General features: G+C 39.0%; 1 protein-coding gene across 9 annotated transcripts in view; it reads right to left on the bottom strand.

Annotated features, from left to right (window-relative positions):
- Window positions 1–25333, bottom strand: part of eya1 (EYA transcriptional coactivator and phosphatase 1) — a 62697-nt gene that overhangs the window by 26979 nt on the left and 10385 nt on the right. Inside the window, exons 1-6 of one of the 9 annotated variants that reach the window (XM_085418627.1) lie at window positions 12912–13428; window positions 5453–5580; window positions 4761–4826; window positions 3363–3440; window positions 812–878; window positions 286–428 (exon numbers count right to left, since the gene is read on the bottom strand). In XM_085418627.1, coding sequence (XP_085274753.1) covers window positions 286–428; window positions 812–878; window positions 3363–3440; window positions 4761–4826; window positions 5453–5576 — 478 coding nt within the window. In that variant the 5' untranslated portion in view covers window positions 5577–5580; window positions 12912–13428. Of the gene's footprint in view, window positions 1–285; window positions 432–811; window positions 879–3362; window positions 3441–4760; window positions 4827–5452; window positions 5581–7202; window positions 7341–12911; window positions 13429–25333 lie in introns of those variants that run through there. The other 8 variants (XM_085418624.1, XM_085418628.1, XM_085418625.1 and 5 more) reach the window with 8 other exon arrangements.

The raw sequence follows: 25333 nt of genomic DNA, 5'->3' as shown, positions 1-25333 counted from the left end.
TTATATCAGTAATCTTTCTGATCTATCTGAACAGCTTCATAAGCAAATTTTCTTCTACTGCACTGCAAGAGAATATGCAGGCACTAAACAACAACTCAGCATCTCTGTTGGTTTTGGTGTACAGGAGGAATTCTGGGAACATGAGCAAGGTACTTTTCCTAAACTTCATGAAGAAAAAATTAGTTGTGCATTTTCAAGACTTTGGGTTAATACAATTTCAAGAACTCTGACATTATTAACAGACTCTCTCCAGCAAGAGGAGGCAATCATTTGTGTTAATCTTACCATAAGCTGGTATGCCATAGGGCTGGCCAGGCTGGGGGTAGCTAGCATAAGCTGCGGCCTGCTGCATTCCTGTGGTGTACTGCGCCTGTCCATACGCAGCCATATTTTGGGATGAAGGGGTAGGAAGAATATGCGGATATGTTCTGCTATTTGAGAAAAGAAACAAGAAACTAGAGTGAGAAAAGGAAGGCAGGAAAAGTGAGGCCCGTGTTTTACCCCCAAAACCATAACACAAACTTTGCTAACTGAGAAATTCCTTGTGATTGAGCTACTTCGTTCTAAACAGCCAGCCAAGCTGTAAGATAGACAGCATAGCAAAGCTCATATACATAGTGAAAGAACAATAAATGGCAAAGGAAATTTTTGCAAGATAATAATTACGACAGATTTCAGAGTGCGCTGGCTACAGACACCCATGCAAACAAAGCCAGTCAGAAAACCCCCATCTAGCAGAAGGATCTAATTAAAGAACGAAATGAAGTTGGATGCTGCTTATTTTTTTACAGAAAAATAAAAGAAACCTTACTTGGAAGGGTAAATCTGTGGAGAGAACTGGTGCGTTTGTCTTGGGCTGAAGCCACTGGTTCCAATAGCTGAGGAGAGTTAAAAAGAAAAGAGGCAAGCACATATTTAAACATTAAGAAATAAGGTAAATATTATCTTTTGCCAACAGAACTTCTGGATTCCAAGGAAACAGTAATTACATTGCATTACTCTATTTATTTTGGTAACCTTATTTAAGGTTGAAAACCGGAGAGTTATAATGAAGCAAAATAATCAGGTAAAAACATCAGGTCCTCCTGCTGACCCACGTATCTCTGAGATACTTCTGAGCCGCTATGACAAACACTGGTGTAAGCACACACACACGACGGCCTGAATCAGTCTCGGCTTGTGGCTTAAGATGCTTTGGGTCTTTCTAGCCACAGCCATATCTGAAGTGACGTCACTGATTGGAGCTAATGAGTGCTACTCGTTTCATCACTGATGAGTATATGCTTCACCGGTGCTCTTAAGGTTGAAATACAAGCAACTTTACAAGATTTTTTTATTTTGAGTGCAGAAAAAATTATTTAACTCTAGATTGCCTTTGTCAGTCATGCTGTATGAGGCTCTGGCTCTCTGTGCAATAATCAGGGGACACTCAAACTCACTCCACCCATCTTCAATTTTGTACATATTTGTACAATTCCCTGCCTTCATCAGAATAACTATAATATGCATTCACTTGTAACATTAGTTCTAAAATTACTACACTAATTATAGTTGTGGGGTATGTAAAATTGTGCAATATCAGCTGTCTCACTCCATTTTCCTATATAGTGTTAGAGGGTTTCTCCCAAAGCCGCCTCACAGATCACCCCTTCTTCAGTCAAACTGTGCAGGTGAGAGTAGGTGATAGGTAGATAGGTGCAAAGTTGAGAAATAAACTGAGACAGAAACATTTTTTAAGCATCAGACTGCTATTCATGGTAAATCACAGAGATGCTGATTTTTAAATATGCCTTTTGATCAACACAAAGCCCTACTTTAGATAAGACAGGCAACTTTAACACAAAGCTGCTAGCAAGCTCAGATTAAACTGAGAATTAAACTAGCTAGTGCGGTTTTAAGTCAAACAACTCAAAATGTACTTTGCATTCTGACACATTCACAGCACAGGGTTCATTTTTCCAGCTTGTCAAATAACAACAGTCACAAAAGTAGTTTAATATCTATAATTTGATTATTTGTAGAAAATCCTCCCGGTTACTGTTGCTGATGCGTGTGTGCATGTGCACCCATGTCAACCCACAGAGCACGTGTACGTTAACAAAAAATATAAATTTACTTATAGGACTCTGGTAAATAATTCTGAATAGAAAGAAAATCTTTAAAAAGTCAAAGTGGAAGAGCTACCTTGAATGCTGTTTTGCAAATTTAAACTTTAAATGTTAAAAAAACGCAAACAATATTAGTCATATTGAATGAAATCAAAATAAGCTAATAAAATGCAAGAGATAGCTGTATAAATTAAAATCTGTTAAGCTTGACAAAATTATTCAGTTAGTTTAAAACCAGAACAATTCGGGGAAGCAACAATCTCAGTCTCGGCATTTAACTGTACCGGAGACGCAGTTTTAAAACATCTGTCTAATCGGTCGTGACATGTAAAATAAGGGATTTGGTTGCGGGGGGGCGCTAACTGTATGTAACTGTAAGCCCAAACCCCTCACACACGTTATTAATATTGAACACTTTTCCCACATCAGTAGCACCTGCCACTGGACAAAACTTGCTCTTCTGAAGAGCGCTTTGGGTTTCCCCCACGGAGGATATGGGGTATAAGATTACTAAATTTCATTAATACTGTCAGAGACAAAAGTCATGCTGTGATTTATGTCCTCCGAGCATATAGTATCAAGCATTTAGTTAAACGGCTTAGGAAATAAAGGCAAATTAGCAGCAGGTTAATACCATGTACAGCTGCACGTAGTGCTATTAACAAATGTTTACAGCAAAGATTTACTGCAGATGGTGGAAAAATAAACCCCCCAAATTTTAAATAGTTATAATTCCTATGATAGTTCCAACAATGCTTATCATACTCTGCGGCCTTTGTTTTATTTAACAATGTGTTTATGTTAGAGTGTGTGTGTGTGTGTGTGTGTGAGTGAGATATTTCCTTGCTGAAAGGAAGGTGTGAAAAGCCTAGGCCGATAGGCCGATTGGGTAACAGCCCGTGGAGATCGAGGGCCACTGGGATAGCGCGTCACTCCACTGGACAGACAAGCTCAGTGCATTACAGGTCATAATTCAGTCCTCACTGACATGGGAACCAGTGGAGTCAGGACACACACACAGGTGCAAGCAAGCACAGCATATATATATGCTGACAGTTGAGGTAGATCCCCTTGTTCTTAAACACACTATCACACAAAAACACACATTGTAATGTAGTTTTAGCTGGAGGGACATTTCCCGGGTACCGGCTTATCAGTCAGTCATCTCTATGCTCATCTGCTGTGTGTATGAGAGAGAGGCAGTCGGACACACATTCACACACATTCACACACACACACACCAAAACGTCTCACCTGATCCTGAGAAGCTATCTAGAGAGGTGTCTGCTACTGAGGTGGCGATTTCGGTGCTGCTCATTGGTTCTGTTTTAACTGCAAACAAAGAAGACACATTCTCAGCAAGAGCACCACATCAATGTCAGGAAAAAAGGAAAATCTTGTCTCACTACATTAGGCTTCCACATTTTCACAAACAAAAAATACTTTTTTGGAAAAAAATAACATTTAATAAGTGTATTGCATGTAAAATAAGGTCAGCTAATTTAAATGCACAATACATTTGCAGTAGTCTTAAGTACATGTATTACTGAATTGTCTAATTATTTTTGGTAGCTAGATTTTCTTTTGATCTCTTGTTATTTATCTTTCAGAGTGACAAAATAGAATCAAAACCGCAATAGGAAAGTTTTTATCTACTTAAAAAAGAACCATGAATTAAACTTTCATATGAGAGTGGATTCTAGTAAATGTAAAATACTAAAGCTTTCTATTATTATTTTAAAGAAAATAACCTCCTGACATATCAGTACTTAGATGTGGGATGAATGAAAATAAGTGCAGTAGATGTGCGTTAAAGTCGCTGATAAAAAAGCGATACGCAAGTACGACTGAAATGTCAAGGAAATATATGGTGTATAAAATCTTTTTAAGAGGGTGGGGAACGCTGTTTGACCTTGATGCTATTATACAGCTCAGCAATAGATTTGCAAAGACAATTTCACAGCTATCTGACAGCTCAGGATTCTTTGAAATCTATCCATTTCACTTCAGGCGGGCTGAAGGATTGTTTTCTTCCTTTTTTGGAAAAACAGATTGACAATGTGGGCAAAGGAGTCATGCTCAGTGGAATCCCTCATGGTTGAAGAAGCCATTTGCTGTCATGTTTTACATGTTTCCACTATGCTTGCTCAGTGCAGGAACATATGCTGACAAAGGGTAGTTCTTTTCAACAGCACACTGATGAAAAATAGTGGTAAATGCATGCATAAACTAGCATTCAGGTCACAGAGCACACAATAACCACTGTATTCAGGAAATCAGCATGGAACAACCAAATTAAAAAATTAAGAATTATAATGCTTATAATGCTTATATGCAAGTTCACAGTACGACCAATCACTAACAATGAACTCAAGTCAAGTCTGTGTCAAACCATGCTTGAAACAGAATGCCACAAAAAATAACAAGTACCAGAGTTTCTGAATGAAAGGCACAATAGTTGAGGCGATTTTATAATGTTGCAGCTGGTAAATAGTAATATAATTTTAAGGGGAGATTTTAAAGAATACAAATTTCTTCATGAGTCAAGTAGATGGTTCAAAATTACAATGAGTGCTTTCAGTTGAGTTGAAACAAACAAAAAACACAAAACACCAAGTATTGTCCTTTCATTGGCACCAACAGTAGACAAACCTGCAGCGGACTGTGAGTTTGAACCTAACAACCAGTCTGCAGTGGTAAGCATTGTGATGTTATCACCTATGGGAAAGACAGAATGGCAAAGGAACACATGACAGTCTACATCATGACTACAGGTCCTGTGTGTCATGAACAAACAAACAAAAATAATAAATTAAAAAAATACTTCTAAAGCTTATCTGACAATGTGGTTCTTTTAATAAATTGATGTTTTATGATTTGGGGACGACTGCTTCACTAAACAAAGGCTCAGATTTGAAGCACAGGTGAATCGCCTGAGTGACTATAACAATGTAGAGTAGAAACCAAATGCAAAGTGCCATCATTTCCATTTGTGGGCTTTGAATAATTACATGGGTGCTTAAATAAACAGCTAATAGTCACGAGAAAACGACCAACAGAGGTACTGAACTGTGTTAAGGCTGAGAACCAGCAAATGTCAAATGAATCCACGCCCCATTTTAGTATCTTGTTAATACTATATTACAGCAAAAGTGTTGATAATATATCCTAAAAAACTTCTAAATATCAGTTCAACACTCACGCTGGCTTTATTGCTGTAAAGCATCGATACTGTGATAAAATCCTTTTAGGTTTACTGTCACAATTTTCAGTTATTTTAGGAACTTTAGCAAGCATTAAAAGAGAGAAAGGTAAATGTACGCACAACAGCACTGCACACATACCTTCAGTGCCATTGGGTGTCATGGAATTGTTACCGATGTGTGAGTTGTCAAGGTTGGGACCATTAGGAGATTCACTGCTTCCACTTACTCGGCTGTGCGGACTGGCTAGATCCTGCATTTCCATAGACCTGACGACACACACACACACACACACACACGCAGGCACACATCAAATCAAATTAGATAGTCTGGTTTCAGGGAAGGCGCAGAGCTCTCATGCAGAATTCTGTGTACACCCTCGTGCACGGTATAAAATGGTGAACATTAGAGAGTAAAAAGCACAGTGTATTCCACTGCACTTACAGTAGAAAAATACACAATTTAATGCAAGTTTACTCATTTCTATCTTGCATGTGATATTTTTCTACTTTACTACTTTAAATAAAGCAATTTTTAGGCTGTGCTAAATGCCCAGAAAAAAAACAATTATCAGATTAAAATGAAGGAAGTACACAAGACAAAATGTTACACACACAAAAAAAAAAAAACTGTGTGGAACAGAGTGATAAAATGACTGTTAAGCATTTTGACAGCACAGTTTGAGATTTCTCACTGGCAGTCACAATTTAACGTAATGTGAACGCAAAATGTTTACTCTTAATTTAGTCTGATGCTTCTTGAAACAAAAATGGCCTTAAGTATATATCGTTTTGTGCGATAATGAAGACTGTTAACAGATGTTTGCTGGTTGGAAGCAACGCACAGCATGCCTGTTAAAAACGCAGCACTCTGCTTGATTATAAGAGTCTATGCCTCAGTGATGGGCAGATGAGAAGCTCATGAGGCATGTGTTTGCTCTGGCAAGCTCCTTAATTGTTTCTGTGTTTATACAAAAGACCACGGCACTGAAAACCTTATTCTCTCTTCTCATTTGTGCGCTCAAAGGATCTGATTGAGCACAGACAATGGAGCTAAAAGAAGGCACGAGTGATTTGAAAAAGTATGGCCACAAACTCTACACCCCATTTGTTTCTGCCGCTGCTCCCATTGCAACAGTGAGTTAATGAAATTAGGATAAAATGTTTTGTACATTGTACTGTCATTTTTAATTATATTGCAGGGTTTGGGGTATCTCTGCTATCGACAAACATCGGCCTTTACAAAAGGCCACAAAGATAAATGCTCAAGCAACTCTGAGTAGTCTGAGTGATATCAGATGCCACCAAGAAACAGAATTATGAGATAAAAACATTAAATTATGATATGCATTCACTGGGTTTAAAATAACATTGCAATGATATTATGTTGTAATACTTTCCAGTAGATTTTGGCAGATGTAGTCATTTCTTGGGGTTTAAATCCAAATCAATTATTTATGGGAAATATATATATACATTTAGGCAAGACAGTACACACCAAAAAGGTAATTATAATTAACAAAAAACAGCAACACAAAAGTCCAAGTCAGTCTTCTTCACGCGTGCTCCAGTAATGGAAGCTGCATTGCCTTTTTCCCAAAGGTATATTAATTTACTCCTCCCCTAAAAATATCACACCCGCTAAGCATACTCTTAAGGATGATCCAGAATAAACTGACCCTATTTCTTGCACACACGGCTTAATCCTGTTTTCTTTTCCTTTTGCCAAACTTTTTTGTCATTAACTGACGGCTAAAAAGCCTCCCATCTCTAATCAGTCAAGCCGAGAAATGCCGACAGTTCTTTAGCAGAATTTCTAAAGCAATCTCTGATGCCACACAGAGAGCTACATGTCTCTGATGCTCCTGGCACTGGCACAACTGTGCTCTTACCTGGACCTAGATGGCTTTGAGTCCTCTCAAACCACACTCCCTTTCTTTATTCTGCCTCCACCTGCCCCAGCAGAAACAATGTCACTCCTTGTTATTGCAGCTCGATGTCACAGTCCGGAGCCATCCATGACACAAAAAGGCTTGTCTGAGAAAACATTATTGTTATTCTGGAGCAGAATGGGAAGAGAGGGCTAGCTGGGGAACAGAGGCTCACATTGTCTCGCTCTGAGCCGCAGCCCCGCTCCACTGTTGTTTCCTCCTCCAGGTCCTCCCTCCTCCCTGAGCAAGGGGAGCATGGCCAAATGACGGAAAGGTGATTCATCATTGGTCTACGACAGCTGCAAACTGGATTAGCCCTCCCCCAATCAACATGCAAAGCGGCTTAGCCAAGGTAAGCAGGAAGGGGTGGGGTGGAGGGGGGTGATGGGGTGTGGGGAAGGGGGTGAGGGAGTGTAGGTAGGCAAAGGGGTGAGGGGTTGTGGATAGAAGGGGGCTGAGGGCCAGTAAAGGGTGGGAGAGCCTGCCTACTTTCCTGCTTGCTGCTGCTGGAAGGAAGATGGGACTTGTTGAGCAGTGGCAAGTCAAGCGTGACACCCCTAGCATCTTCAGCAGATCTTTCATCTGCAATTGACACTATCTGAAATTTATCAGCACTCCTCCTCTAGGCATACTGACAGGTCCTAATGACCATCAGGGCTGTCTTCCCTAGGCCTGCCTGTGCCTGGGGCACAATAGAAAAATGCACAACTTCACAGCCGACTCACAATGGCCATGAAAAAAAGAACGGGAGAAATACACACACACTTTCTTTGCGGTAACACAACGGTTCATGCTTATGTCTTTTTTTTTTTTTAGCACACAAAGACACATAACTCATTTCTGTATGTCTGCAAGTGTACACACACACACACACACGCTCATGCACAGGGCACTACAGAGGCCCCCAGATGAGTGGCGTAGACACACACACACACACACACACACACACACACACACACACACACACACACACACACACACACACACACACAGAGCACTTTAGAGGCCCTCAGATCAGTGGTGCATCTCAGACAATGAAAGAGACTGGAAAGGAGAACATGGAGAGCATATGGAGCCACATATGTTTCCTATGACGCTACGAATGCCTCTATTACTCTCCTTTAGCTGACAGTTACATTTTGCTGTCCACTCCCACTCTGCTTGTCTCTCTGCAAACATCAAGCAGAGCCATATACTTGCATGGCTATAACACTATATTAGACCTGACTCCAGCCCACCATGGGAATACAGGGTCCAAAAAAGGTCAAAGGTATTCATATGGTCAGGTAAAAAAAAAAAAAAAAAAGAGAGAGAGAGAGATGGAGCGAAAGATGTATAAAGTCTTTTTTCAAAAATCCTGCCATGATTTTTTAATGGCTGACTGTTTACATGAGCCAGGGTAACCTGAGCTCCATGGTCTAAGGTTTTTTTTCTTTTTTTTCCCAACAGGCTTTGCTCTTCACACCGAGGCAAAGCCTTCATGAACACCATTCCAGCTTTACAATTTGCCTTCTCTCCCACTGCTTACGATACAGCCATCTTAGCAAAAATAACCGGTATATTTCATTCTCACACCTCACTTTTACTTTCACAAAGCACAGACAACAGCATTTCTTCCTCCAATAATTTCTTAATACTGAAATACACAAAAAGGATGAAAAAAATTACAACATGAGTAAAATCTATATTTATAGAACAGAAAGAAGAGGCAAAAGCAATGGAGACGAAAGAGAAACACATTTTGCCACAGAACATTAAGAGAGATCACAGAGTTGGGGGAAGCTGTGAAGCGAGAGTGTTGTGGTGGGCTGATGTGGTATGGTGTGTGTGGTGGCTGGCTTCTCTCTTCAACAGTTCATGCCAATAAAGCCATTACCATAGTGGTGTGTCAGCCTTTGCCAGCAGGTGAAACCAGCCAGGTGAAGGGGGTGAGGGAGAGCAGGGAAGATGGGAGAGGTGAAGGGAGGGGGCTTGGATTTAAAAGCAAAAACATGCCTTTCTTCATCACCGCTAAACATTTAGTTTTTTCTTTAAAAAAGGTCTGCATTTAGCATCTTTGATGTGCTTCTTTACTTCAACCTGAACTGCCAGGTCTTTGAAGCTAACAAGAACAAAGCCTGACTAGATGAAGCGTTGGAAGTGTCATCAAAAGAAAGAAAAAAAAAAGAAGTGCCACAACATGCTTCATTCAGAGCCGTTAGCAGGCTTCTTTTTTTTTTTTTTACTACGCTTTACTTATTTCAAGACCTGCATTTCCAAAGATAAATATAGCTACAGCCAAGCTTTTAGCTAGATCATCTGAGCATGCAGGGTGCCTGACCAAGCACACACTGTTTCTTCTTCTTTGCTGCATATACCTGTTATTATACAAGCAAGGGTTGCTTATTTTCATATACGCACTGACATAAAAATTGTGATTTGTTTAGTATTTTAAGATGTTAATGCAAATTTAAAAAATGCACAAGACAAGTAAAAAGTGGCATTTTTCAGTCAATAGCCCCTTTGTCATTTCTAATACATATTTATCTTATAATCTGCACAAAGTCTTTTGTATTTTACAGAGTATATAAGCCATGTGTTGTGTGTTACAACTTTTGCAAAACAATGCTTTAATCAAAATCTAACTTTAAAACAACTAATCCCCACTTAAGCTGGTCAGCTGAATCCACATGGTGGCCCAGGAAAAATAAATCCACTCGCAAAGAATGTAGATGCGGACAACAATTGGACACAGATGTGAGTGGAATTAGGCACAGTTTACAAAATGCTACACTTCACTTGTGTCTCCATACGAGGCCAAAAAAAAAAAAGCCGGCTGCCAACAAATGCAACATTAAATACACTGGTGCTTTTTCACCCTGTCAGTGTTATTAATTTTACATAAGCACTGCACATTTCTGATAAAATGAAGTGACAAGTGAAGTTCAATACTGTTGTATTTTTAATATCCTTTTTTTGTTTACAAGAAAAACTATTTCTGTTGTTTTATTTATTACGACTTCATCATGGCCCATATATCTTATTAAAAAACAAATCTAAAGATTATTATTATTATTACTTAAAATATAATAAATTACTTTGGTTTTTTTTAATGCATACATATAATGGAGGAGTATTCTTTATATTTTAGCAATGTGTGCGACGTGCAGTGACAATTGAAAGCGCATGGTGCTTGACATGCAATTTTAAATTTTGTACTTGTCTACAATTAAAAGCACAATTATTAACAGATGTGCTGTTTGTTGATGTGCAATTTGTCGCTCTCATTTGGTTCAATATGACATTGTGCTCCAGCAATTCGCTCAATGGCTACATTAAATCTGTTAATACTGTGCTCTTCAACCCTCAAAATTATTTCCAGAAGGCCACTTTGCCTTTGAGGGGCCATCAAACAAGATTTAAGGTGGACATTTTATCACAACCTGCCTACCACCGTGACCGCTGCAGAATGAGAGAGGCTTTACGAGAAAAAGGTGAAAGAAAGTCCAGGGACAAATCGGAATGATTATGAAGCTTTAATACTCGTCGTTTTAATTTTCTCAATCCTGAAAAAGCAATTTGTTATACTGAGAAAAATTAGTACTTGCACAGAATAGGAAACAATACACATTTTAAATAGACTTCAAATTGACAACGCCAAAGGTTGCAAAGTAGTTTTAGCAATATCTTTTTTATAAAAACAAAAACATAAATAAATTAAATTAATTCTGTGCAATGCAGTTGAAATGAAATACATTTTCTCAGCACCTTGCTTTTTATTCTGACTCGGCATAAACATATTGCCCTTTACACACAAAAGGCACGAAAGTGGGTATTAGTGGTTGAGGACCTGCAATAGCAATCATCAGGAAAGCTTAGAAAAGGCTCGGAGCACCCATTTCCTGCTCTTTCAACCACATATTCCAGATCTAAACAGGGGTGTGTTAACAAAACAACACCCCACAGTATTTAGTAAACAACCCCTTTCCACTAAATGCCCAGCATGGGCTACTTAATAGGTGCTTTCCTATTACCTTCTTCCTTCTCTCGAGCTCTCTTCCACCCCTCCATCTTCCTCCCTAACAGTTCAGTGAGGCTCGATCAATTAGCCGTCTGTGTCTTTCACCATTTTCAATCTCCTCTCTGAGAGAAGAGGATGAGAGCTTGGCCGGCTAGACACATCCATACGGAAGGCATCAGTCCTTGGGCAAACAATGCCACCATCACCGCCGACCACTCCTGCTTATAAACACTGCTTCTACACATGCATGAAGCACTGCAGCCAGACAGAGAGACCCTGATCTCTCTCTGTGTAAAGCAAATACACAGTGTAAACAGCCCCAAATCAGCCTGCTCATTATCTGTTAATTGGATAAATACGGTTATTGTGTGAATGAATGGCTGCAGCAGGCAGTCAAACACACTGTCATGTTTGTCTACATAGAGCGGAGGCTCACTAGGCGATCCTAACCTCTCTATTTCCTCTCTTTCATCAGCACACACCTTTTCTAAACTCCAAAAAAGGGCAGGCGTTTGAAAATGGCAAGAATTAGAGGATGAAAAAGAAAAAAAATTCAGAAAGATGAAATGCGCTTCACACGGACACACACACACACACACACACCATACAATAATTCCTCGACTTGAGATGTAAGCCTGTGATCATACGCAGAACATTAAACCAGAACATCCTTCAATTAGAGAGGCTAGTGATTACAGTGGGTGAGTCATCTTCGCTACACGTGAAACACTGGCGAGCAGAGACGCAGCACGGCCGAGAAGCGGGGTCTGTTGTCGTGTTTAGAGGCTGTGAGCCTCTCAGGTCTTGCAACATTCCTCGCTTCAGCAGATGGCATTAGATGTCAACTGCTTTGACTGTGCTCATTTTGTTTGTTCCGCCAGTAACAAAAAAAAAGGAACAACGACAGTCCAGCATCTTTCCCACACTTCAACAAAATGTAGTGTGTTAAGGAAGAAAAAAAAAAGAGGCTCCCATATTTCAAATGTGAATTTTGATGTATTTACGGTCTTTGTATTATTTTGAATGCCACTAAAGTCATTGGGCTTTCTAAAAAAAATTCAAATATATTTTTACTCGAAGGTCAAAAAATTAACTTTTAATTTTTAATGACTATAAAAAAATTATATCTGTTTTACACTGGTAATTTACATCAATAAATTATTATTTTTGTAGACATATTTGACTGGAAACTTGTAAAACTCAGCCGGACTGTATGTAGTATAAAAACAGAGTTTAGTGTATGATTTTGTGTAATTTTTTAATTTTATATTAGCTGGATTTACTAACGTAAAATATAATTAAATACTTTTGCTATCTATCTTTATCATTAATAAACTGCAGCTACCGCGTGAAATTTAAAGCCTTACTTTTGAGTTTGTTTACCATTATTTTTGTAAGATGCACTCAAGTATTACATTTCTTAAATTGCAAAATTAAGGGTTGTCATAGGTGCTGTTTTAAAAGATAATGTCAGTCATAATTGTCACTCTTTCTGCTGACATTAATGCTTTAATTGAGTATTATATGCTTGCTTAAACACTGACAGAAATGTATGAAATAAGACAAACTTTCACACACACTATAAGACTCAAGAAATACTGATCATGTCAAGACAGTTAGTAAACCAGAATGTCAAATAATTATCGCACAGAAATTAAAGTCATACTCACTAGAATTATGGTTGAATCACTGTGTGTTTATCCCTTCTTTATCTTCCTTAAAAAAAAATCTTCTTGAGAAAGATCGTTCAGTCCAGCAGAGCGGGTGGCAAACTTTCTAAAACACGTCTCAGCTGTCCGTAGAACCTGTAGCACAATAAATGTAAACTACAAAAATACTTTTTTCTTTTTCATTTTAGGTGTTGGAACCCATTGAGCCCCACGCGGTATCTCAGGAGACTCAGTCCCATTGAGAAAGAGAGTTGTCCGATTACTGCTTCAGGCAGTGACTAGTGAGTGTCTGAGGAAGAGGGAAAAAAAGAGAGAGAGTGAGCGAGAGCAAGGGAGAGGGAGGGAGGGAGGAAAAAAGGCAGTGAATGAGGGAAGGAGAGGGAGGCTGCTGCCGTTTGAAAAAGCAGAAAAGTTGCTCGGTGCTCTCACAGGAAGACTTTGGGTCTGGAGGAGGCACGGGGGAGTTGTGCCTCACACCAGCTTCCCATATGTCATTAACTCAAAGCTTTAAGCAATAGAGTCCTCTCCAGATTGTATCAGTGGAGACTAAGACAATGAAAAGGCTGATCTCTCCACTGCCCTGTCTGTCCACTGCTCTGCTCACAACCCTCAGGGCTCACACTTTTCTTCTCCCCCCTTTCTCTGTTGTTTTTGTTATGCTCTTTTTTTCCCCACCACAAACCACATTTTTTTCTTTCTCCTGTGAGCCTTGGGTCATTGCTGGATTTCTTTCTGTCACAGAAGGACTTCAGAGAGTAAACAAGGGGCTAGGTCATTAGCTAAGGTGATGGGAAGCCAGAGGTTTTAAAAGCGGCCAAGAAACTCGGCTCTGTTCATCTCCACAGCACTCTAGTGGAAGTCCTCCGTCAACCCATACACACGGCATCTGTGTGCAAGGTAATGACTGCCTTCTGTCTGCTCCAGGTTATTATTTCAACTGCGCAAAGCAGCAACACAAGGCCACGCTGCTACTGATGAGCTTGAACTGGTGATTTATTCAGGCTGGTGATGAGGCGTGTACAGATTTTGCTTCAATGTGTCATGACATTTTTTTTTTTCAAGAATATCAAGTCTGTGTAAATAATGGCTGAGATATCAATGAACCGTTTAAAATATGTTTAATTTCCACAAAATAAAGCTGTGGGTTAAATACCAACTGTAGTACTGACAAATGATTACCAAGAAAGAGGAAACCATACATTTACTATGGTAAAGAGGTGGTGAGAGAAAAAGAACACCCACTGCCAGAAGAATAGCGTGCTGTGTTAGTGGCTGGGCTTTTTGTGTGCTACTTGAAGATCTTGTTAACTCCCAGTCAGTTGGTGATGATAAGAAATTAAATAATGTCACACATGTCACCGAAAGAGCACGTTCAAATCTATATGATTATGATAGTATTTATTTAATATTAATGAAAATGAGTTAATCAGTTTGCACCTGATCAGCTGTAGTGTTCAAGGCCCATACTGAAAGCAGGTCGCCACCAACCGGCCTCTGTGTAGCAGTAGTCAACGAGGAGCTGACAGAAATAGATCCGGGCTGCACTACTCCTGATTTAAACACAGTGCAGTAATAATGTGGACGTGCCTGAAATGCAAGCGCTGCCTGCCTTTCCAAACCCTCAGCCCACAGGTAAATCCACAGGATCACATTGCAATATCAGATCACGAAATATATTGCACATTGAACAGATTCTTAATAGCTAAATTGACTAATAGATGCTTGGGGGCTCTCAAGTAACTAGTTCTAATAGCAGACGGGTACACATGCCAATTAAGATACTACATTCATTCAGTGACTCTCCGTTTTAAGTGGCTGTGTAAAATTAGATTGAGATGTAATTTTGCAAGTGAGTTATTTTCAAATTGTACAGTATAATTATCCAGAGTTGTTTATGTCTCATTGATTAAACTCAGATTTTCCTCTTACACTCTTGCATGCATCCTGCATCTGAATGTTGTGAATCGAAGTTTCAATCAATCTAGCAGTTTTACTGCTAAACTACTATGTTCATGTCACGGAGTATTAAATTTAAGGTCAATAAATGAAAATTATCTTACGGAAAATAGCAGATTGAACTTCGAAGTGAATTGTCAATATTATGAGTTTTAAAACTGAAGTTTTGCACAGAATCAAAAAGAGCAACGATACACTATCGCAGTTAGGGGGACTCAACATATTCAAAGTAAAAAAAAACTTGCAGATTAGAGCAATAAAATAATCGTTTGTGGAACTGTAAAAACTAAGAGTGCCTCTACATCTGCCAGATGGAAGCTTAACAAAAGATGCACTGATACTGTTCGACTGACATCAGCGCTAAAACACCACTTGCCAAAAACTATATCAAGTAAGAAATTTGAGAAGAGAGCTAAGATTAAATGCGAAGCCGTTCTTTATTAAGGATTATCTTGATGGGACTCAATGGTCTTCATGAGGGGCTGCAGGGATGCCTAACTGCAATTTAGAGTGAGGAGAGATCTGCACTGTCCTCCACTGCCAATAGGTTATCCACTCAGCTTCTTGCACACATGGAAAGAGAGACTTCAATTCCAACTGGCTGATGCAGTTTTTCAGATAAAGAATTAAGAGTTAACATAGATCTAACTCAAGTAATTGTGGCAATTTTTTTACTCTGTTGTTCCACAAAGGAGAACATCTCAGTAAAGTGAGTTTACCTAACTTGACAAAGAATATATAAACAGTGTGAAGGGAGCAGGAACGGTGTGACAAGGGATCAAGTGGTCCAGATGAAACAAAATGCTAACACCCCGGTGACACAGTTGCAATATTTTCATATGCATATGCTGCAAACTTGTTTGGGTAGAACTACTAGAGTGTTTGCACAATGTCACACGTTGGAGGATCAAGTTCCTTTTTTGACATACGTCTCAGCAAAGCATTACATTCAAAACCATCCCCCAAGAAGAGAAATCTGAACTTGGGATAACTTTGGATAAAATAACAGTTTTATATATTTATACAGACATTACCGGGTGAAGTGTTCACCTTTTAACTATGGAGAAAATACAAAAAAAACCCCTTAACTATACAAACCTCCCACTCCTAACTTTGCCCCTGACCCAAGTGTGACGTGAAGTTTGCCGGATCGCAATTTGTCAGGGAGCTTGGTAAGTGCTAGTTGCTGGATATTCCTGAGCTGTTCAATGTGTAAAGTTTCCTGTTCAAAACAAAGCAACACAGAGCGACATATCCTTGGTAAAGAAAGAGTAGTCTGATGACCAAGGGAAATACAAGATCACTTTCAATACCATTCCACTCCTTCTCTCTTCGAGTGCATGGATTTTCTTCTGAACTCTGTAATAGTAGACTTAAAAGCAACTTTCCTAGCAACAATGACAACTCCAGCACTCGAAGCAAAAACAAAAAGCAAACCAATGTCGTTTTGATGACCAAAAACATGTTAACACATTTCAAAATGTCTTTCTGCATCCAGTATTCAAGTAAACAGAATATAACATTTGCCCATCTAACAGGCTTTTCATTAAATCCAAAGAGAATCTTTGATGATGATAAGCTGCCACCACAAAAAAGATTTTGACAGTGCAGACAGATAATTTTGAAATCCCTCAAGGTAAATTAGTAGCAACTCAAGTGCTTTCAAGTGGTGAATGAAAGTTCTTAGTGAAGCCTGAATTCCTTATAAACAAACATCAGGTTGGATTGGCTCGCTGAGGAGCAGCGATAAAAGTAAACACAGCATACCTCGACATGAAAATACACTAGCACTTTTCTCCAGAAAGCAAGGAACAAAGGAAATGGTTAACCTCAGTGGACGTCACAAAATTAAATGAACAGAGTGACCTTAGTGTTGCAGTCATCTTGATTCCAAATAAAACACAAGAAACATGTTTTGAATTATGAGAAAATGCCATTTAAGAAAAACACACACACACACACACACACACACACACACTATATTATATATATATATATATATATATATATATATATATATATGAAATATCTATACTTAACTCAATCTTATTCAGATTTAAGAATTTACAAAAGCAGTTACTATATTTTGTAGTTGCCCCGGTGCTTGCTAACTGGCATGTAGTTAAAAACTCTCCATGGACACATTTGTCCATGAATACGCCATAAGAGACAAGTGTAGTTTATGACCAGTGAAGCACACCTGGGGAAAGTCTATAAGGAACCCTGAAAATCCTCAGACAGATACTTTATTGGTCTCCAATGGCCCCAAAAAAGCCAAACAAGCACACTTCAGAGACCTATTACTCAGAATAAGACATTGCTAGGGCTGGAAGTAAGCTATCACTGTGGGCATTACATACATAATATACGTCCTGCTGAAAGATAAAGAAATCTTTAATAGAACATTTGTTCTAATAAGTAAGTGAAATGTGGATTTTTGATTTATCTCTTGGAATTTGGCTTAACAATGACCTAACTTTCCTTGCAAATATAGACACACATTTTGCAGCTGACATTAACATATATGAACATGCAAGAAAAAGCTTTACCATACCTATTTGTGTAATTGATGTTGTTTTCATCTTTCGGTGGACATATTTTGCAAAATTCAGTGAAACATTTTATAGATGTCTGTACAAGAACAAAAACTAGATTAAAGAAGAGTATAGTCCAACCTATGAATACTGGGAACTTATGTAATTACGAACTGATGAGTAGGAACATCAACATGTTCTCCAGCTTTAATGCTCGTGCAACCCAATGGTATGCTATGACAGTATGATCTATAGTTTGCTCTTATCACAATCTCTAAAGCTAAAAACACTGAAATATAAGGCTATAAAATTTTAGAGACGGATATATTCTAAACTGCTTATTCTAATCATGAATGTGATCTATATGTTGCTGTCCATATTAGAAACAAAGTTCGCATTGAAAACTGATCTTGCATGGCTTTACGGAGAAATTATTAACCACGAAACAGGTACACTTTATCTAAGCTGTTTATACCCTAACAACCCTTCATAATAGCATTGAAATATAATTTTAAAAAATGATGAAACGGCTATTTTTGTATTTGTTTCTTTATTGTGCTCATGTTACTCATAAACGGCTCCATTATGAAAGCAGGGAAAAACAATTTCACCCTCTGCAGTCGCTTGTCTTTTTTATCGATATAATTTTGCCAAGCCTCAGTAGTCTGAAATCGACTTAAAATAGAAGGCCCTCGTTCGCCATCAGCTTTTACCAAAACCCAAAAAAGTTTCATAATTTAATGTAAAAAAGTTACACAGTGGATAACTGCTTTCAGATGCCTTCCCTGCAAATGCAATAACAATCAGAAAAAGGAATCAAAACATATTGAAGTGGCACATTTTTGTCATTCAGCAGCAATTCTTTGGCAATGCACACAAAAGCACATTTTCACTTGATATAACAAATTGTGGGATCTGCTTATAGCTGTCACATCATTTTAAAATTTGCAATCAAGCACAGAAACAAATCTGAGTGTAAAGAGGGTTCTTCCTCAGTAGGTTTAGCAGATATTAATAACTGTTGTGATAATGAAGAGTAAGACTTTAGAATTTCTCTAGCATTCTGGTTTAACTATACAGCCTCACAGCAACACTACTAAATCTAAATTAGCTGCACCCTAAAATACCAATATGTTTGGTAATAAATTTTCACCACCCCTTTAATGGCAGCATTTGTCAGGGTTGCCCCAACTGTCTCGGACAGACTTCTGACTTGTGCAACCCAGGCGGCCAGAAATGTGGCACTCCCCGTCTCTTCCCCAGCTGCCCAGGTCAGCAAAGCACTAGAGGCCAGGCCACTGATCAACAGGCTTGCAGTGGGTCTGGCCCGCAAGGAGGCGGGGGGGGGGGGGGGGGGGGGCAGGTCATCAGTGGAACTTATGTTCACCACCAACCAACTCCCAATTGGTTAGAGTGCAAAATGCAGACATTATAGACATAACTGCTGCCTCTCAAACCCACCCCTCCAGGCAAACTCTGTCCTCCTCTCTGACTCACTTACCAAACCCCCACTAGTCCAACCACTGTGACATTTGTGAAGCCAGGAGTCCACATAACAAAAACACATTAGGCAAATGTCTGGGGTCAAACGTCTGTTTGAATTGGCCAGATGAAAGACACTTGGATTGGGTCTGTGCCATTCTCCTCAGTGACTAAATACAGTTACAAAAGAGGCACTGCTGTGCAAGCCAGCGGTTTGTCTTACTAACAGAAAATGCTTCCACATTCAAGTTGCAGTGCCATATTTGCCAAGGGATGATACAAGAGCACAGATGAGGATTTAAGCCAGGGGCATTATCAATCAGGTATTTGTCCCAAATAAACAGAAATAGCACAGACCGGACAATAACTTATATTTAGCCTACATCCACATTTGTTCGCAAAGAAACAAGTGCACGCAAACATAGCTTGGGTATTTCCAGTGATGAATGAGCACCGCCACTGGACACCAGCTTTCAGTAATTTTTAACTCCTCGACACATTTAACAGCTGGGTTTATCTGCATACTCTGCACGTCGGCCGGCTGATGCGTAGATTATTCATTTATTTTATACAGGAGCAAGAAACACACTGAGCTCCACAATAAAGTTGTGAATACAGTTAACAAACAGCAGCTAGCTAGTGAAATATTTCCAGATTTTCAAAATAAGCAATGCATTAATTATAGTTTCAGACAATGCAGGAGGAGCACTGACTCTTCTACTAATATATCCCCTCAAAGTACTTCTAGGTGACTTCTGTGCATGTGTCTGGTACTTGTTGCTGCAGCCATCACGAGTAAGGGAGACAGCCTTTCATTTATTGTTTTTCTTAGAGTACTACTGCTGCACTATCAATATCCAGTAGACAGGAAGAGCTGTCTAAGTTACTTTACATATGAAAAAACAAAGATGGCACCGCCAGGAGAAGCGCTAACAGTTTAAACCAAGAGGAATCAACGAATACATAATTTACTGAAAAGTCAGTAAAGAGTTGAGATGCAGTGCATTTTCTACAGACACTGTGAATGAAATCATTAAAAGTCAATGATATGCCATGTTTGTTTCCTCTTGATGTGTTCAGAGCAGCAGTGGCCCCTCTAAAAGGTGACTTCCCTTATGAGGAAATGGAATTTGCAATGCACTCCACTCAGAACACTCTCCCTTTGTGCTTGTGAGAAAATATGTTCTCTGTCTCTCTTTTTTTTTCTTTTTCTTTTTTGGTATAACTGATTTAAAGAAAAACAATCTCAGAATTTACGCTTTTCTCTGTCAATATGGCTCGTGTTAGTGTGCAGTATTTCTGTGTATTTTAGCATCAACTTAAGTACAGTAACACCGCAATCCTATTGCCAGTCTTTAATTAAAAACAAAACAAAACATTGTTGCAGGCAGAAGGTAAGGGTAAAAAGATAATTCTTGCAGAAAAGAATAGATTTGGTGTCTGCCTGTTTGCCTGTGCCAAGTTTTCTCTTATGCAAATGACTCAGACTGTGAAGTAACAGCTGGATTTAAATCGTAAAGCAACAAACCAGCTACAGCAGACATGTAACCAAAAGAATGGCATTAAAAGTGTGCAGTACCTGGAAATGTTTTGCCAGGTCAGATTAACGCAGTGTAAAAGGCTTTAAAGATGGCAGTAGTTGATTGTTAGTTGAATTAATGTATTGAGACTATAACCTACATGAATTCCTATTGATAGTTCACCTGGTGTAAACATCCATCTAACAAATATCCTCCCACTCTTATGAGATCTCAAAATAAGTGACCAAGTAGCAGTCTTATTTTTGCATTGCATATATGTAATCTAAATGACAATGCTACAGATGATGAACTGATTTAAAAAAAAGAAATGCTGTCACAGGCATAAAAATTTTTTTGCAACAACATGCATATAAAGCAAACAACTGTACAATATTCACAGCCACAGGATTAACAGGACTTGTCTACTATTGTTTAGGTCTCCTTCGTGCCATCAAAAGTTCTTTGACCCGTAGCGGACATAAACAAAGGACCTCTGCAATTGTATTGTTGTGTCTGACACAAGGACACTGGCACCAAATCTTTTGGGTACTGTGAGCTGCAGTGGGAGAAAAGTGGAGGTGGGGGGGCCTTGGTGGATCATGCTTGTTCCGTAACAATGTTTGAACAGAACGGGATCAGTAGAGTTTGAAGCTTCAGCTCTCATTTGTACTCCTTGAGTTGTCTTTGAACAGATATGCTGGGTGTACTGTAGCACAGAGGGAGCCTGCTGCCATAGGTGCGTGCTGGTCTGCACAAATGTCTGGGACAGTACATTTCGTGGCTGATCTGTGTAAATGTCTCTGTGAGTTGAAACAAAACTAAGAAAAATGGTGGTACACTTCTCTAACAAGTGATATTATAGTGTTTTTTGCATGCTGTGTAAAGGGAGTGAAAGAGACAAGAGTAAAACTGGAGTTCAGCTTGCTACAGCTGCCAAATACCTTCAGGGAGATCTCTCCTTGAACTCTGTACATGGCACCTTTGAAAAATAATATACCTTTTCAAACCTGTGAATCAGAGATAAATTATCACTTTAATAATGAGGAATCCCTGATAAACCTTTTGATAGTCAAACATCACAAGGGGAAAGTGTGATGAACTGCTAGTAACCTCTGATGATGAACACATGATTCATCAATACCAGCAGATCTGCATGTCTTTGCTAACAAAGCCACAACAAAGAAATTCTGGCCGACCGGGACTTTGCCTCTGACTCCAAAATAAACACTATTTGTTATAAGGAGCATACAGAGGGAAAACCGGGATGAGAGTGTTAAGCCTTCTTCCTCTCAACTTTGTGACTCAGTTGCTGAAGCCCCAGGTGTTTTTTTGTTCTTAAACACATGTCAACTCTCAGACTATCAACACCAACATAAACTTTGCCTAAAATAAATAAATGAATAAAACTGCTAGCAAAACTTTCTCTGCCTACTACTACCAACTAAACAGACATATAAATAGCTCAGCAGCCTACCATGGAAACAAACAACCGCAAAGGCTCGGATCAGTTACAGGAGTAGCAACTTTTTATAGGTCACAAAACTTCCAGTTGCCTAGGAAACAATGTGGAAGAACAGTGTGCTATTGGTTGCAGAACTGGTAATACCTGTCGGGGCAATTAGAAGGCCTATTTTGTTGAAGGAGGAGTATCAGAAGGCTGACTTTGAGTAATTGAAGGCTTTGGTCATTCAATGGGCATGGACTGTTCTGTTAAAGCCGCACCTGGGCTAAGACAATTTGAATAACTCACAATGGGAAGAAATGCCTGTTTATTCTGGTGCGAGCTGGTGCAAGTATCTGGTGGAAGTTTGTCTAAAGATGGGAGAATGATTTAACAAAAAGCAACTTTCTGAATATTGATTTAAATTGTTCATGCTGTAGCCAAGCTTATGTGGCAAACTGTGGATCTGCTTTGGGAAAATTTCAACCCAAAGTACTGAGTGTCAAACTTTTATCTATAGTTACGTCTAGAAATTCATTCTAGTTTAGATATACTGAGGGCAACAAAACCTTTAAAATGTAGGTATTTTTGACACAAAGTTGGTTAACACTATCTTTCTCTTGCATCTTCAAAAGACATGAACTCTGGACCATTTCAGGAGAATCTAATCTACACATCATCCAAATTTGCACTTTCTCACATGTTGCAAACAATGGAAGATATCCCTCATTATTTGCATTCTTCCCAATGAAATTACTCCATGTGGTTTAGGTTGTATCTGGGCAGACATGGACAGTTACCTGAAGCACATACTCTACAAGATTTGGACATTAGCATTTTGACATTCAGCTCTGTGATTCTAGAAAGATTTGGGGCTGCAGTGCATGTATAAATACAGCTCTAGATTCACAGCTGTAGCTCTCAGAGGAGCCTGGCCCATCCATTGCATGATGACTATGCAATTTACAAAATTACAAGCTAGCTGAAACCCTGCCCTAAAGAAGCCCCAGACTCTGCCTGAATTATTTATTAACTATTGATGAAGGCTGATAAATGCACCCCGCTCACCATCCCAATGACATTCTTGTCTCCTGCCTTGAGCCACTTCTGCCACTTTGTCTGCCTGTATGTTCCCGTGATACAAAACTTAGCAAAATGTGGATTTTGTTCATTTATAACACAAAAAGGCAGCTGTTTTCAGCAATGTATCATCTTACAGCTCTCAACTGTGCTGCTATCTCTGCAGCCGGGGGACCCAAATAAGTACATTACCAAGCCAGCTAATTACAGTTTCACACAGTGCGACAGTCGACAATCTTCCCCTATTCTGTTGGCCAGACACCAAAGCGTTCTAATGTGCTCACACAAGGGGAATCAACATGCCAATCTGATGGAGATATACAAACATCAACAGAGAACTACCGGCATAATTTTGATTACTTCCTTGCCTTAGGTATTAATATAAAATCCATCAAGCTTTGAGAAACAGAGGAAAACATTACTGTATATTTGAGGAAAGGAAAAGTGTTACTTTCTTTTTCACAGTGTGGATAAATCTTTCAAAACACGTACAAATGCATGCAAAGACACTAGTACAATACTTAATACTACAGAAGAATTTTAGGGATATTAATTGACCAATAAATATGAACATTATCAAATGACATTTGAGCACTTGAGCAGCCCCTTTGACTGACCTCTGGGACTGGCTGCCCACATCTCCACCACCAATATCTCTAGCAGCTGCAGAGCACTTAATAAATTGCACCTTTAACAAAAGGAAAAGGTGATGAATTGAAAAATGTTTAGCCCTTTCATGCATTATTAATGCAGCCTCTCCCTCAAATCGGCCGCTGATAAATAATTAAAATTAATCTCCTTATGGGAGTTTTCATTATAGGATAATTTAATTAAATGAAAGCCCAAGGACCTCTGAGGGCCCTGAGCCACTAGGGCCCCATGCCCTACTCCTCTAATGGGTCGAGGACAGGAGATTGTCCTGGTAATGCACGGGAGCCCATACATTATTTAATAGATCCCACTAAGTAAGGACAGATCAATGATAACTTGTCATCTCATCAATGTGTTGAAAGCATTCCAGAGGCCACTGCAGAACAAATCCCAAAACTGAAAGAAAAGAATATCCGTGCACACACATAGAAAGTAAAACAGTTGCAAACACATACACATTAATAGCAGCTATGGATATTCTCTAGTTGTGTCTGTGCATTTTACTGATGGGAAAGCAGTGGTGGATCAAGGACGACGAAGTAAGATTGCTTCGGTACAAAAAGTTGAAAGGTGCAAGATATACACCTGATACAAACAATATCAGCATCAAATGGGAGCCTTTAAAGATGGTCTTGGTAAACAAGAGAAAAGACTACTGCAGAGGAAGAGGGGTCCATGCTCGTCTCGACTTCTGGAACACTCAGGCATCTAATTATTATACTGCACTGATCACAAAACATTATCAATGATGACGTACTCATCTAGCTCACACCACAAACAGCAACCCAACAACCAGTAAAGCAAATAGTACCTTTAATTTTAAATACAATATACTGCATAAATATGTATGGTAGAGTCACATTCATGTCTATCTGATAGGGCTTGACTTGTCTGTGATTAAGGATACCATTTGAAGTCATGGTGGAAAATCAACATAAATCAAGGATAGAAATAGCGACTCTTAAAAAGTATAGCTTGGTTTCTAATTATGCAGAGATCACATTGGGCACTGAAAAAGCTAAAGAGTCCCTTTAAAAGAAACCATACAGAGTCACTCAGAGTTTGGCAAAATAATGCCGGATAGGTTTTAGTAAGGAGTGGTGAAAATATGATTTTATTTTGCTTTTGCCAAAGCCAGGGCAGAGTGTCTTCCTAGCAAATAAACTGAAATTCTTTCTGGTTTAATTATAATTATGGAATATGTAATATTGGCAAAACGTGTTTCAACCCCCCCTGGTATGTCCACTACATGCACACATTTCTGCTAGTACAAGTTTTGTTGCAGTTTAAAAATGGTAAAATTCAAATTCCAAGATGGACCAAATGACTCCGAGTGCCAGATTTGACCCAGGGGCCAGATTCAATGATTAATACTGTAATACTTTAAAATAGGACTTACACAAATTAAATGAATGCAATTACTATGCTTAAAGCTTAGCGGGAAGTGCATGTATATGCACGCCATGTCTGAATTTAAAAGAGGAAATCTTTAACATAAATATTAGCATTTTGTGAAAACAACTGAGTAATTAGTTTAGGGGATAATAAGCTGGGGTAGGCACACAATGAAAGAAAGCATTCTGGCTTTAAAATGAATAAAAATTGATTGTGTCCCAATAAAAAACGAATTGCCAGAGTGTTAACTGGATTCCCCATAAACGTCTGTAGCAGTCCCTGGCCGCTTTATTGTGTGCTAATGCAATAGAGAACACTTAGCAATAAATGCTCCTCTCTGATGAGCTCACAGAGGCTTTCCAA

This window comes from Rhamphochromis longiceps, linkage group LG9 (assembly GCF_057381845.1).
Source record: "Rhamphochromis longiceps isolate RC_006_pf linkage group LG9, R_longiceps_female_GT1.1, whole genome shotgun sequence".
In the NCBI taxonomy this organism is placed as follows: Eukaryota; Metazoa; Chordata; class Actinopteri; order Cichliformes; family Cichlidae; genus Rhamphochromis; species Rhamphochromis longiceps.
This window is presented reverse-complemented; position numbering and strand designations above follow the sequence as displayed.